At 32.5% G+C, this 15,582-nt stretch overlaps 1 protein-coding gene across 5 annotated transcripts in view; it reads left to right on the forward strand.

The window, feature by feature from the left end:
* The window catches only part of CEP290 (centrosomal protein 290), a 91,231-nt gene that overhangs the window by 41,277 nt on the left and 34,372 nt on the right, over positions 1 to 15,582 (forward strand). For all 5 annotated transcript variants that reach the window (XM_023509307.1, XM_023509310.1, XM_023509311.1 and 2 more), the window contains 7 exons: positions 1,614 to 1,787; positions 6,684 to 6,795; positions 9,186 to 9,391; positions 10,320 to 10,471; positions 12,937 to 13,048; positions 13,660 to 14,115; positions 14,911 to 15,075. In XM_023509307.1, coding sequence (XP_023365075.1) covers positions 1,614 to 1,787; positions 6,684 to 6,795; positions 9,186 to 9,391; positions 10,320 to 10,471; positions 12,937 to 13,048; positions 13,660 to 14,115; positions 14,911 to 15,075 — 1,377 coding nt within the window. The remainder of the gene's footprint in view (positions 1 to 1,613; positions 1,788 to 6,683; positions 6,796 to 9,185; positions 9,392 to 10,319; positions 10,472 to 12,936; positions 13,049 to 13,659; positions 14,116 to 14,910; positions 15,076 to 15,582) is intronic.

The raw sequence follows: 15,582 nt of genomic DNA on the forward strand, positions 1-15,582 counted from the left end.
GACGTGTACACCCTCTGCACCACGACGTGTGCACTCTCTGCACCATGACGTGTACACCCTCTGCACCACGTGTGAGCTCTCTGCACCACGACGTGTACACTCTCTGCACCACGACATGTACACCCTCTGCACCACAATGTGTGCACTCTCTGCACCTTGCTTTATATTTTATAGCTTATTTTTAAGCATGTAATTGTTCAGTTGCATGATTAATTTTGTCAGGATCATATGAACACAGAATTCAAAGTAAAAATAAACTGAACTTGAAAACCTTACCATCTACTTTAAAGGTGGTAATGGATGATATTATCTTGCTGATAAACATTTTCAGTGTGATCTTAAAGCTGAATCTGAATGCAACAAGAAACCTGTTATAAGTGAAAGCTATTTTTTTAGCTTGTATCACAAATGCTAATTATATTTGTAAAACTCTTTAGCCCTGTAATAAGGAAATTTTGAGATGTGAAAAACGTTCCTGTTTTTAATTTTGTGTTAGATTTTTTTAGGATATAATTAGAGTTTTACAAATATAGTTAGTATTTGTGATACAAAGGAAAAAAGAAATGGAATTTTCTTTCTCTTTGACCTGCTATTCAACTTGATCTGTGTTTTGTTTTGTTTTTTGCAAAATTGGAAAGTCTGGGAAAAAAAAATATTCTTAAGGGCTAGGAAAAGAGTACCCTGTCAACTTTATGTCTTCTCAGAAAAGTAAAACTGAATCTCAAAGGTAAGGCAGAATAGGATGTACTTATTGAGATGGAAAAGAGAAGCTGTCAAAATGATATCTGAAACACTGCTGCAAATATTTTTCCATCAGCACTATACTTCAAGATGAATTACATCTGTAAGTTCTTTCTCACTTCATACATTTGAGTATTCTTTTCACCACTTCTTAATCAGCTCCCTACTTCACTTTTCTATGTAATTTTTGCTTATTACAGAGAAGTTTACTGGAGAGAACTAAAAGTTCAGACGTTTCTCCTTGGTGTTAATAATCAGGTATCTTTGAATAGTTTTATAGCTGAAGAGTAGAACATGAAGCAAGTAACTGAGAAGTCCTTGACATTATTTTTTACAGAGAACAATGATAGGGAAAAGTTTTTTTTCACCAAGTAATGTTTCCTTCGTGTTGAACAAAGTTTCCTTTTTTGTCACAAAGCTGGTCTAATTTATAAGAAGCAGAAATAGCTAAGCTCTAAAAACTACTTATCGTAACACCAATTTTTTTTGCCATTCAGCTATCAAAAGGTAAGTTGTTTCTCAATCTTAGGAAATTTAGAAAAGCCGTCCAAAGATACATTCTGAATGATATATTTTCTTGCTGCTGTTTATTATACTTTCTCAAATTAATCAAATTTTATTTTAATATGACAGGAATTATAAAAGAATTTATTTTTGTTAGGATTAAAAATTTCAAAATGCCATCACATCTTATATGAAAGAAATTAATATTCTTACACATTTTTACTTGCAGGGGAAATCATGTATTTTCTAGATGATTTTAAAATCTGTTTCAGTTATATTATCTTGTGTTATTCTTCTCAAAATGGTGAGAAGTGCTTCCAGAAAAAAAAATACAGAAACATAACTCAGGATATTCTTTATTTTTGTAGGAAATGGCCATTTTCAAGATTGCTGCTCTCCAAAAAGTTGTAGATAATAGTGTCTCTTTGTCTGAACTAGAACTAGCCAATAAACAATACAATGAACTGACTGCTAAGTACAGGGACATCTTGCAGAAAGATAATATGCTTGTTCAAAGAACAAATAACTTGGAACACCTAGAGGTAAGTTTGTGTGACCCTTAAACATTGTGATATTAACTATTTTTCTTTGATGATGCCTTTGGGTTTGGGAGAATTTTTCAGATTTTAATTTATCAAAGTTTTGTTACTATTTAAATAAATCTGAGAGAGGTATAATTAATTCATAGTAACAGTTTAATTCTGAATATTTTATTTCTATCAACACACACACACACACATATGACATATCATCTACTTACAACTGCAGAATAACTTCAGATGACTTCATTCCGGTCAGCCTCCTTAGCTCATTTGCATGAGTTAGCTCAATCAAACCTGTTCAACCAGGCACTTAAAAAAGAAAGAGGAGCATGAAACAGATAGGGAATTATAATAAAAAGAGGAAGTATCCATTAAGTACCTACCTCTTTCTCTTAGCCCTGTTGGCAGAGCAAACTGGTCTCTTCTGGTTCCAGAATTCTGTTCTGTAGGATAGATGTAGCCAAAAATAGATGACTATTATGGCTCTTCCTGGACCGTGGATGAGCTCTCCAGGTCCCCATCCTTTCTTATTTTAGAGAAGTAAAAGGATAGGATACAGTATCATAAATTTCACTTGAACTGTAAAAATGGACCATCCCCTTTTAGTTCTCTTACAGCCACTTGACCGCTATCCCTTTAACTATAGGCAAACCAAGCTCTTGATTTGTTCACCCTCCTCACCAGACATAGGAGATTATGTCTTTTGCCTTACTCTGTTTTAAGATCTTCTCACAAGAGTGGAGTAAGATATAATACTGTTAGCTTAAAAACTTTTGCTGACTTAGAGGGACACATTCAATAAATCAGAACATCATTCCGCATAACTTTCCATGACTCCTACAAAACTGAGTCATTATTTATTAATACTATTAGAAGTAATCATAATCAGATGACTGAATTTTCTTTTTTCTTTTGCCAAGGAGAGAGAATTCTGTTAATTTTTATAGAGAATTCTGTGTGTTTAGGTGTGGTAATAATTTATTTTCTTTTTTTCTATTCTTCATGTCTTCTGCTCTATCCTTTCTAGCGTTTGAAAATCTTAGATAATAGATCTCTTGCAGAAATATATCATTGAATAACTTTTAACTTTGTTTTATCATTTCCTAAAGGATAGTTTCATCTTTCCTCAAAATTTAAAACAATTTGATATACTTTAGAATTTAATTTTTGTCTTTTTATATATGCTTTTATATGCCAGTCACTTCAGTTCAACAAAATGTGTTAAATGTTCGTTTCCTATTGCAGTGCAACAAAACAACTCCCAAAATTAGTGGATAAAACAGCCATTTCATTCTACTCATAGACTCTATGGGCCAGAATTCAGACAGGGCAGAGTGAGAATGGTGTGTGTGCTCTGTAGTGCCTCATCCCTCAGCTGGAAAGGCTCGACAGAGTCAGGGTGACTCCAGTCAGTGGCAGAGTCAGGGTGACTCTAGTCAGTGGCAGACTGCAGTCATCTGAAAGCAGCTTTGCTCACGTATCTGGCATCTGGGCCGAGATGATGCTAAGGCTGATTCTCAGCTGGACTGTTTCCCAGAGTAGGTCTACATGTGACTTTTTATACACTTGCACTTCCTCACAGCATGGCAGTCTGACAGTAAAAGAGCTTCTGACATGACTATTGAGGTGTGCAGCACTAATGTTCTAATGAAAATCATGGGAATTGCATGACCTCATATATTTTAACTTTCAAAGCAACGTAGTGTCATCTTGTGCTCTTCTCTATTGCTAAAGCAGACATAAGGCGGTCAAGATATAATAAAAGGGAACATATCCCCCACCTCTCAATGTAAGGAGTGTCAAAATTTTATTTGTGGTCTTTTTTTTTGATATATTTTTAATTTTTTTATTTTTTATGTGGTCCTTTTTAAAAAAAAAAGAAAATAAACTATGACAGACTGCCATTTTCAGGGAAATTTCTATTTGGCTGGTTGGTAGCTACCTCAAATTTGCTATTCCTCACTATTTCCTATACAGTTTATCCCAGACTTATTAGCCAATTAAGAGGCCTGTTGGACTCTTTCTCTCATGTACGTCCTTCGTGGCAGTTATAATTCTAAAACTCTTATCCTTATCCTTATTGGCACTGTCTTAGTTTAATTTATCTTTATTATGGCAGGCATTACTCATGTCTCTGTTTCTAGTCCTACAATGTCCATACTGCTGTTGTCATAGAATGATCATTCTAAACGTAAGTCTGACCGAGTCACTCCCTTCATTAAAATCCATCAAAAGCTGTCAGTCACATGAAGGGAAAAGTCAGATTCTTCTTATAATTATTTTGTTCCTTACCTCATTCCATCTTCTTTCCTAAGGAGTTTTACAATTTACGTTTTAGAAATGGAGACACCAGTTTTCTGCAACACAGGGACATAAATCTTTTGTACATTCTGTTTCCCTCGGCTAGAAAACTCAGTCTTTTATAGTTTATTGGTTTAGTGAATTTCTATTCATATTTCAAAACTTTGTTCCAACATTACCTTCTTTATGGATAAAGTCACTCCTCTGACTGTGCTAATTCTGTATCTTGTGAAGGGTTTTTATACATAGACCATATTCATATTACCTGATAATATACATGTTTCAGTGTCTCCCTTACTGGAATATAAGCCTCTTCATAAGAGGAGCTCTATTTATTTTTGTGTGTTTTCTCCTCTTTAGCAGAGTTGGAGCTAATACCTGTTGACCTGAGAGTGTTCAGTAGGGTAGAGCACAAAGCAGACAGAGATCACCAAATGTTGTTAAAATCATTGATACTTTTTGAGAGTAAAGTTTCTTTGGAACAGAGGTGATAAAAATCAGATTTAAAAATACAAAGAACAGAGTGGATGATATGGAAATACAAACAGTGGATGGTGGATAATAAAAAAAGTAGCAAAACTGAAAATATGAGGGAAGAAATATCTGAATGAAGTAGAATCAAGAAGGAAGAGGATTGGTTTTGTTTTATCTTTTTTTTTTTTTTTAAATAAATGAGACCAATGAAATTTCAGGGAAGAAGGAAAGGAAATTTAGAGCTAAGATGGAGAGAGTGAGGACGATTAGACGTAAGAGTTGTAATACTAAGAAGTAAAGCAGCAGGGTAAATGGAAGGACATGGGATCTGGAGCAAGATTCAGGTTACCCTGTGAAAGAGGCTGTAAGGAAGAAAAAGTGGGTTAAATGTAAAGTGATTTAAAACACTCTCAGCCATCTTTTTTCTTTTTTCTCTTCCTGTGTATTCACAGTATCTAAAACTGGGTATACTGTGCACTTTACTTAAAAAAAAAAAGTCACATTTTATTTCCTATTTCACTTACTTCATCATACCATGCTCTTTTTAATCTCATTACCCTGTTTTTATTATTCTTCATAACACATTACTTGACATTGTATTATATATTGGTTTATTTTCTAGCTACTTCACTAAAATACAAATTCTAGGATGGAATTTAATGGTAAAAATTAAAATGTAACATTTTAATTTCCTTCTATTCTCTGTTTCCACAAAGAGAATAAAAGGAACTTAAAATATTACATTTGTTTTGCAAACTCTTAACATTTATGTCTTCACCCTTTTCTCACAGCTCTATCCCATTGGATGGAATTACTACTTTACAATTCATATGTTTCAAGGGGATTTCAAATTTAACATATTTACAATGAACTCCTGGTTTCTGTTTGATGTCATTCTTATTTTAATATATGCTATTCTTGCCTCCTCAGTCAAGACAGGTGCCCTTGAGCTATTCACTAGGCAGTCATTCCTTTCCCCAACCATTTTATTTCCCAGATGCAATTCGTATGCGTCTCTCTTTTTCTCCTCACGACTACCACCCTCATCCTAATTAGCTTCATTTCCCATCTGGACTTCTACAATATCTTTCTGATGAATTTCCTTAATTCTTCTGTTTACCCCTTTGTTTATTTTCCACATCACAGCCAAAAGGATTGTTTAAAACTGCCTTCCTAAATCTTTAAATTATTTCCTATTACACTATTAAATTCTAGTTCCTTAGTAGGGCATACAATTTCCCTGCCTGCTGTGGCCCCTCATTCCCTCTCCAGCCTCATCTCACACCATCTTCACGCTTACTTTTGCTTACTCTGCTCAGGTCTCTAATACCCTAAATCTTTTCCCACTTCATACCTTTTTCTCCTCTTGGGTTTTCTAATATTCTAACCCATTTCTTGCGTTAGAGCGTCTGCGTTTATTGGCAGATTACATCAAATCTTTCCATGGCTCATTTCTCATCAAGACTGGCTCCTCATACGTCACATTCAGCTTACATACTACCTCTCTGGTGCTTAAGACCATCTTCAATTACTCTGTTTCAATATGCCCCCTTTTATCATTCCCTGGTTCGATACACTGTTTTATTTTTTCTAGGTATTAAGATTTCTAATGGATTTTTTTGTTTACCTGTTTATTATTTGTTGCCTTTTGTACCCTCCCCAACGCCTGCCACACACACATGTATTAAAGGATCTTGAAAGCTAGAATTTCGTATGTTTCTTTTCACTGTGAACATCTAGTCTCTGTCACTGACAGCATGTCAGGAATGCTCAGTGATGGTGTGATTGAAGAAAGGAAGCACTAGTTTGTGGAGATTATAAATCTCTTGAGTATTCTAAGTTGGCTAAAATGTGAATGTATAATTTTAATGATAGAAGCTAGTGCTCAGAAATTGAGGGCCACATATTAGAAACACAGTATTTTGATGATTATTTTTAAATAGTAGCTTACATTATATGTGTGTACATGTATACATAATATGTACATGTATTACATATGGAGGAGATTCTAATTTTGTAAAAAAAACTAGACTTTCAGTTCTAGGAGACACTACAAAATGAAGACAGTATCATTTTGTCATGTTGGTCCAAATTAGAATGTAGTTTCTCAATATTATTCAGTGTGAAAATACATCCTTAAAAGAACAAATGGAGTCTGTAAATAAAGAACTGGAGATTACCAAGGAAAAACTTCACACTATTGAACAGGCTTGGGAACAAGAAACTAAATTAGGTAAGTCTTATGACTCTAATCATATAAAATGATTAAGATCTAATAGTGAATATTTTTCATTTAAAGTTCCTTTCTACATCAGATGAAAGGAAATTTGATTAAAAACCTAACTCCTTAACAATTTAATTTAGCAGATAGTTAATGGGTGATATCCTCATCTCCACACATTTTGGTTTTAGTTCTTAAATTAGATTTGTTTCTAATGAAATCACGTGTGTTAAAAATGTGTGACTAAGCAGCAGCTATTTTGAACCATTGAAGAATCTAAGCTGGTGATAGTTTAATAATTGTATATGAGTTCTTTCACTGAGTGTGTTACATCAGCTGTGCATTTCCTAATATTTTTAAGTTAAAAGATCACCAAACATCAAAGAAAATTTGAAAAGAATTTGTGCATAGTTTCACTACTGTATTATCACATTTTTTGCTTATATATGCTTGCATTATTTTATATACTTCCAATTACAGTAAACATATTAATTTGTTAAATACTTCAGTAGATATCAAAAAGATACCATGTTTTATTCACCACACTTGTAAATATTCATGCAATGTTTTGCTCAGTTACTAGATTACTAACTAGTTTTTTTTTTATTTTTACTGTTGCAAAAGGTATTGGAATTGTTGTGGCTCTCGTTAGGGTTTTCTGTATTAGTTTGCCCAGTGTTTACCCTAGTTAATAGCACTTTAATAATTTTACATCATAGCATTATGGTTTGTACTTTCCAAAAAATTTATTGCTTTGAATAAGATGTTTTTGTTAGTTTTCTAGAGTTTAGAACTACTCAAGAACAAATAGAGCTGTTCTATTATTAATAAATCAGTAATGGAGACATTTGTTTTAGAGAGGACTCACATTGGGAAATCTTACATATGGTTTCTACTTTTAGAAATGTAATTTTAATTCAATAAAAGATTAAATATGAATTGACTATGTTATAAAAAATTATTACATACAGTTTCATTAGGTTCTTGGTTCCATTTATTGTCTCTTGCTTTAGTAAGTGCAATATGTAAATTCCATAATTTTCAAGTAACTTCATTTCTTCTTTATGTGGATTTATATCACTAAAGTTTTAAGAGCTTTTCCCTTATTTCTGTTGCCCTTATATTTTTGTTTAACAATGTCACTCCCTTAGTATTTTTTAGCCAGGAATTTGTTGGCACTGGGCTGTTGTACTCTATCCCTTTCTTTAAGAAGACTCCAAATCCAGGGACATCAACTGGCTAATCTGCGTCAGGCCCATGATGCGTGATGCATTTCTCTCTTTGTCAGAGTTGAGCACAACACAGAATGGACAGGGGGCTTTATTTATATACAGCTCAATTTTTTCTTCAAAGTACTTAGGGTTGCTTGAATGGGTCCTTACCCCATAAGAACTGATTTACCCATGTTTTTGGCTTCATTTAGAGATCTGTTATTGTTAGTTACTTGATCACTGTTTGTAGTAACTAAAGTCATATATTTTAAGGATGTATTTAGAACATAATGAAATACTTCTTTAAAAAGACACCAACTTTTTTTCTTACAAAAAAGCATTTTGAGAAAACTAAGTTTTATAAAACGTGAATTTAGGAAGCTGGAAAAACAGGCGGGGGCATCATTGGCATTATGAAAGACTATTCACAAAGGGAGTCACTGCTTAGTTCTGTTAAATAATGAGCTACTCTGGACATACAGGGTTTTAATTAAGTCTCCGAAAAAGCAAAATTCTCTACCAAATTTTGTCTTTTTCAATTGCATTCCTTTAGGTAAAGCAAAAGAACAAGTTTTCTTCCTACTCCCCTAAAATTACCGAATGACTAATGATATACTCTTATGCGATACCTTTCCAAAATAAACTGGGGCTTTTAGTTCTCTTTTCATTTAACCACAGACTTTTTTGTTCCAAGATAAACCATATAACTACATATAAAAGATTAGGGTATAAGATAAAGGTATGTAAAATATTTGGTATTAGGGGTATACCCAGACCAAATAATAATCATTGTTAGTGAAGATTATATTTGGCAAAAATCTCTCAATCATATGGCTTCAGATTTACTTTTTAGCTTGGCTCTGTAAGACTTCAAAAATCAAGTCATTCCACTCAGTCACCCGGTCATGTTGCTTTATTGCATTGCTTCTCAGGTAGTTTATCTCATTTCAGTAAAATTTGTTTACTAACCAGTTTTAAGTTTCCTGTATGCGATACCTCTACACTAACACTAAGTCCTTTTATTTCAACAATCGCATGAAGAATAGTTTATTGTTTGATAGATGAACATATGTCCCAGAGGGATTAAATGAGACTGGCCAGTATGGGCAGAAAGTAACAGCACTCAGAATAAATTCAAGTAAATATCTGAGATACAACAACTGAGATTGACTTAAATATTATTGCATATAGGAAATGAATCTCACATGGATAAGGCAAAGAAATCAATAACCAACAGCGACATTGTTTCTATTTCAAAAAAAATAACTATGTTGGAAATGAAGGAATTAAATGAAAGGCAGCGGGCTGAACATTGTCAAAAAATGTACGAACACTTACGGACTTCATTAAAGCAAATGGAAGAACGTAATTTTGAATTGGAAACCAAATTTGCTGAGGTTTGATAATTATAATTTTTATCATGCAATTAGAGAATAAAGAATTAGTCACATGTTATTGTTATGAAGTTCGTTTATATCTCTGAAGTAACATATTAATACAGAACTCATATTTCATTTAATGAATAAATAAATTGGAATTGTTTAAAATGAAATTAAAGTGAATTGTTTAAAATGAAACAACTGCGGCTGACTTCTTGTTTTTCACAGTGTTACATCATTAGATTTAGAATACAAAAAGATGTTATTCACTTCATGATGGAATTGCCCTATACTATCATTCCTTCATTTATCAAATGCTTATTCATTGCTTATTGTGTGTCAAACCCTATATGGGGACAGGGACTGTAGCAATAAACAGAATAGACAGCAATCTCTGCTTTCAAGGCCTTTATCTTCTCTTAGGAAATTTTAGATTTTTAGATGTGGCCAGAATCAGTAGACTGGCAGGTAATATAGTTTGCAAATATTTGACAACTTATGCTTAAACTACACTCTTATAATGCTTGCTTTCCTTAAGATTTAATATATTTTCCAAAGTATATATTTATATCATTTATGTTCATTTAACAATATCACTAAATCTGTATTAATAAGTTTATTAACTTGTTTGGACTTATTCTACACGATATAACTGAGGTAAAACACAGTGAGCATGCCACAAATTAAGCAAATTAAGAATAGAAGTTAAGACGTTATTAGTGAGTTGCATAATAAAAATGATTTTTGATGTATTGAAATATAACCAGAGTTTGCATAATTTATTCCTAACTCTTTCCTCTGTTTACTCTCAGTCTCTTCTAAAACTCATATTCAATATCTGAACTAAGGCAAAGTAAAAAGAATTGTGGCCCTCTGAAAGCTGTATTACAAGGAAAACTTCACATTTTGACGTATCTGAACATTTTCTTATGTTACATTTTCTTAGCTTACCAAAATCAACTTGGAAGCACAGAAGGTGGAACAGACGTTAAGAGATGAATTAGCTGATAGTGTGACCAAGGCAGTCAGTGATGCTGATAGGAAGCGGATTCTAGAGTTGGAGAAGAGTGAAATGGAACTGAAAGTTGAAGTGTCCAAGTAAGTGCATACAAACACTTCAGTCATTTGATTAGGTGTGTCAGCTCTAATTTGTCTTTAAGAAATTGAATTACAGGGGTAATAATCTTAGCAGCAATTAAACACTGGTTTCTTTTCATAAGAAGGGGATTAAATAATTTTAAGACTAATTTTAATGGGTTAAATAAAAATTTTGAAGCAGAAGCTGGAAAATGTTCTTCTTAGCAAAGTATCACAAGAATGGAAGAAAAAGTATCCAATGTACACAGCCCTATTATGAAACTAATTTATAGCTTTCATATGAAAGCTATAACCTAATTATAGCCCAAGAATATGAGGGGGTAAGGAGAGGAGAGGGAAGCTATAACCTAATTATAGCCCAAGAATATGAGGGGGTAGGGAGAGGAGAGGGAAGTGGGGGGGATGGGGGAAGGAGGGTGATTGGTGGTATCACCTCTATGGTTTATCTTACAAGGGTACAAGTGAATCTTTCTAAAAGTAGAATATAAACGTCTTAACACAATAACTAAGAAAATGCCATGAAGGCTGTGTTAACCAGTTTGATGAAAATATTTCAAATTGTATATGAAAACACCACACTGTACCCCATGATTGCAATAATGTACACAGCTATCATTTAATAAAAAAAAATTTTTTTTGAAGAGGAAATGACTTTGCAAGATTTGCAGTTTTTAGAGTCCAGGAATATTATCACAGAAAGCACTGAACTTGGAATAAAGACCCTGTGAGGTCTAGTTCTTCTACGTACTGACTTTTCGGAGGGAGGAAACACTAGACAAGGAATGGTTATTTAATTTGTTTAAACTAAGTTTCTTCACTCTGATGAGGGAATGAGTAATAGCTCTTCTACCTGTTTCATAGGGTTGTTGTAAAAATATAGTAAAAAATTTAGATTTTTATTTCATTTACATTTATTAGGCATCTGCTGTGTACTAGGCGTTGTGCAAGGTATTAAACATATATCAACTGTATCTCTAGATAGAGATAATTTAATCTTGATAACAATATATTATTTTGTGCTTGTATTTATATGTAGCTTTCCACATATTCTCACATTATACATTTTTGTACTTTAAAACAAAATACACATCATTTGAATGTTTTGTACTTTAAAACAAAATACACATCATTTGAATAAGTATTATACCAGAATTGTTATTTGGAAATGAAAGTTTAAAAAAAACAGTAATATCCAGTTGCTATTTAGATTTAGATTTTAAAGTTTGTTTGATTCTAGGTTTTTTTTTTTAATACTTAGTAATCCTGAGGTAATATCATTGTTTACATTTTGCCTGAGGAAACAGGCCAAAATACTTAGAACACAAAATCCTGTGTACAGAATACATGAGCAGTGAATACCGTGTGCGGAACAGAGGCTTTGTTTTCCCTCTCTCTTGTGATTAGGAATCAGTTCAATAGAAGAGTATAAGGACCATGGGGAAACTGTCAAGCACTAGTAGTGAAAGTATTTGTGCGGCTCACTCATAAAGTTATAGTCATTCCACGGAGCCTTGCTAGTGCTCTTGGAAATATCAGTTATTGATACCTTTTCACTGTGAAAGACTCCTTTTTTTATTCTTCCTCTGTCCTCATGGACTTTATCTTTTGAAATAAATAATTTATAATTATTTATTAATCAAAATGTATATGTGTGTTTAGCAATGAGAGCGTCAGTTCAGTATTAAGAAGAGCTGGCTTCTCTAAGCTAAAAGCAAAGATATATTGCATTTTATTAATAATACTTTGCCTGTATTGCCACAGTAGTTTTAAGGGCAATGGAAGGACTTATTATCAAGCTACTCCCCCTTTTTTTATAATTGTAGTATCTGTATACTTAGTTTGTTTTCATATTTCTGATAACTTAGAAATTAAAATAAAACAGGTCAAAGCATGCAGTAATCCACCTAGGAAATCTATAAATTTTAGGTTTCTGTATTTTTACTGATGGTATCAGACAGCTTACTTATAAGATAAATATCTTATAAAAGTATAGAAGTAAAGGCTCTTTGGTCATGTACATTTAGAAAATGCTAGCTTCTGAGAACACTTAGTATTATATGCTGTGAATTTTCAGGGGGGATGTTGGGAGTGGATAAGTATCTTATAAAAGTATAGGTAAAGAAGTAAAGGTTCTTTGGTCATATACATTTAGAAAATGCAGTGTATTAAGCACAATTTGAAATATTTATGTTAGAACTTCTGAGAACACTTAATATTATATGCTATGAATTTTCAGGGGAGATGTTGGGAGTGGAGTTTTTTAATGGTACACTTGTTAATGTTCCATGGAATTGTGCTCTGTGAAACAGTTCAGAAAACCCTGTTTTAGTGTTTTATACAAAGAAGAGATAGATACAGATATTGAAAACTAATGGCTTTTTGAAAAGGTTCTAGAAAGTTTGAATTTTGGTATTTACTTAGGAAAGTGTGCTTAATTGTTCCTGAAATATCTTAATACTTCCCAGACAGAGAGAGATTTCTGATATTGCCAGAAGGCAGGTTGAAATTTTGAATGCACAACAGCAGTCCAGGGAAAATGAGGTCGAGTCCCTCAGAATGCAACTGCTGGACTATCAGGTATGTGCAGTATTCACTCTACTATGGCGAATCTACATTTTTTTCTAAATTCACATTAGATGATGTTAGTTTTAACCAGAAGATATACCAAGCAGAGGGTCCTATTCTTGTTAGTTGGAACCTGATTTAAAAACCTTTCTAGTTGGACATTCTAATTCATAATCCATCATTTAGATGCCTACACATGAATTGATACCCTTTCACTGATGAAAGAGTTGTTAGTAAATCTCTAATAATGATATTTTTCTCTGTATGTATAATGTAGCTTTTCACATAATTTCACATCCTGTGTTTTTTAAATTAAAAAAAAAACAGATGCATTATCTGAAGAAGTTTTATACCACATTTATTATTTGCATATGGAAGTTAGGGAAAAAAGCAATATTCTAACTGTTAATGCAGTTAAATTTGGATTTGAAGTTTGTTTGATTGTAGATTTTTTTCTTTTACAGTTCTTTGATAATTGTTTGTATTAAAGCAAAGTTAGATTTTTATAGAATCTCATTTACCATACCATTTTAAAACTTTAGTAAACTGTAATTGTTAAATCCATGACAGATTTCATTGGAAACATCTGAAACTTACTACAACTACGTATTTTCTAATTTTAGGCACAATCTGATGAAAAGGCACTAATTGCCAAGTTGCACCAATCTATTGTCTCTCTTCAAATTAGTGAGGCTACTGCTGTTGGTAAGTTGGAGTCAGTTACATCTAAGCTGAAGAAGGTGGAGGCCTACAATATGCGCTTAGAGCAGAAACTTGATGACAAGGAACAAGCTCTGTATTACGCGCGTTTGGAGGGGAGAAACCGAGCCAAACATCTGCGCCAAACCATTCAGTCTCTACGGCGACAGTTTAGCGGAGCTTTACCTTTGGCACAGCAGGAAAAGTTCTCTAAAGTCATGATTCAACTACAAAATGACAAAATTAAGATAATGCAAGACATGAAAAATTCTCAACAAGAACATAGAAATATGGAGAACAAAACATTGGAGTTGGAATTAAAGTTAAAGGGTCTAGAAGAGTTAGTGAGCACTTTAAAGGATGCCAGGGGAGCCCAAAAGGTAAACGCTGATTTTAAATTCAGTATTTCTAAAAGAGTCACGTAATAAATTTAGGTTCTTAATATGTGTGATATGAAAAATGTTTGCTATGCAACCAGAATTCCAATTATAATTCATTAGTTTAGGCTTTATAAATTAGGAGTTTTGGCTATTTGAATATCTATTATTTATAAAAATAAGACTTTTCAAAGAAAAGATTTTAGTGGAAGTGTTCAAATTATATAACAGCAAAGAATTTTAAACACTCTAGAAAAGTTTATATACTTATATATGAATATAAGTATTTTTAAACATAGTGATCATTAGTTGAGTTCTATTTCATAGTTTGTTTAAACATAAAATAATCTGTTAAAATTATAAATAGAGGACTCACATTTATTTTTGAATATTTGGCTTTTACCCTCGTTTTGGAGGAATTAAATGAAAATTATCTTGCAACTGAATAATGTTTTCTAGGCTAGAAATAATTTAGGATTTCCATTTTGAAAATAATAGCAATGTTCAGTGACATATTTATAGTAAGTGGTCCATAAATATATGAGAACCAACAAAAACATGAAAGTGAATGTTAATGAGCCTCATTCTAACATAATTTGAAGATGTTTTGTTTTAAGAGACCTCATATTCTTAGAAATGTCTATGGAAAACCTAAATAAATTTCGACATCTGGCTCAATGGAGGATAATTTTATATATTACTTCATTATAGAGTACCTATTAATTTCAATTAAAATTATCATAATGGAGAAATATTTATATAGCATTTACATTTATATATATAATTTGTAATTCTTAGGTAATCAGTTGGCATATGAAAATAGAAGAACTTCGTCTACAAGAGCTTAAACTAAATCGAGAATTAGTTAAAGATAAAGAAGAAATAAAATATTTGAATAACATGATTTCTGAATATGAACATACAATTATCAGCCTAGAGGAAGAAATTGTACAGCAGAACAAGGTTACATTTTTATATTTACTTTGCTTGTTTTTTGCCAAAATGCTAAGAACAGTGCATGAATGACTTATTTTCTTTCTTTTTTTCCCATTTTTTTTTATTGAGTGACTTATTTTCATAACTGAATGTAGTCCGCATTAATTGAGTAGATTATAAAATAATTTTTTATATTATTTATAACTATTCTAAAAATTTATTTAGTCTTCGTAACATAGTCTAAAACTTGAAAGGAGCATATATAAACAAGTTTACTAAGTTAATTTTTATTTTGATATTGATTGACTTTTCACAAGTTTCTGCTGGCTCTCACTGATGGAGTAAAGGCAGCTTGGTATAGAATAAAGCATATGCTTTGAAGGGAGGTGAGATTCATCAAGCATATGATTGTTATCAGAAATTTTGTTATCTCTGCTAAGATTGTTCTTACCCTGAATTCCTGTGGTGTTTATCTTTCACTGCCTTCACGTCTTAACTCAACGTCTTCTTACCTAATAAGTGCAACCTTCACCA

The sequence above is a fragment of the Otolemur garnettii genome, unplaced genomic scaffold (assembly GCF_000181295.1).
Source record: "Otolemur garnettii isolate 467f Iridium unplaced genomic scaffold, OtoGar3 scaffold00007, whole genome shotgun sequence".
Taxonomy (NCBI): Eukaryota; Metazoa; Chordata; class Mammalia; order Primates; family Galagidae; genus Otolemur; species Otolemur garnettii.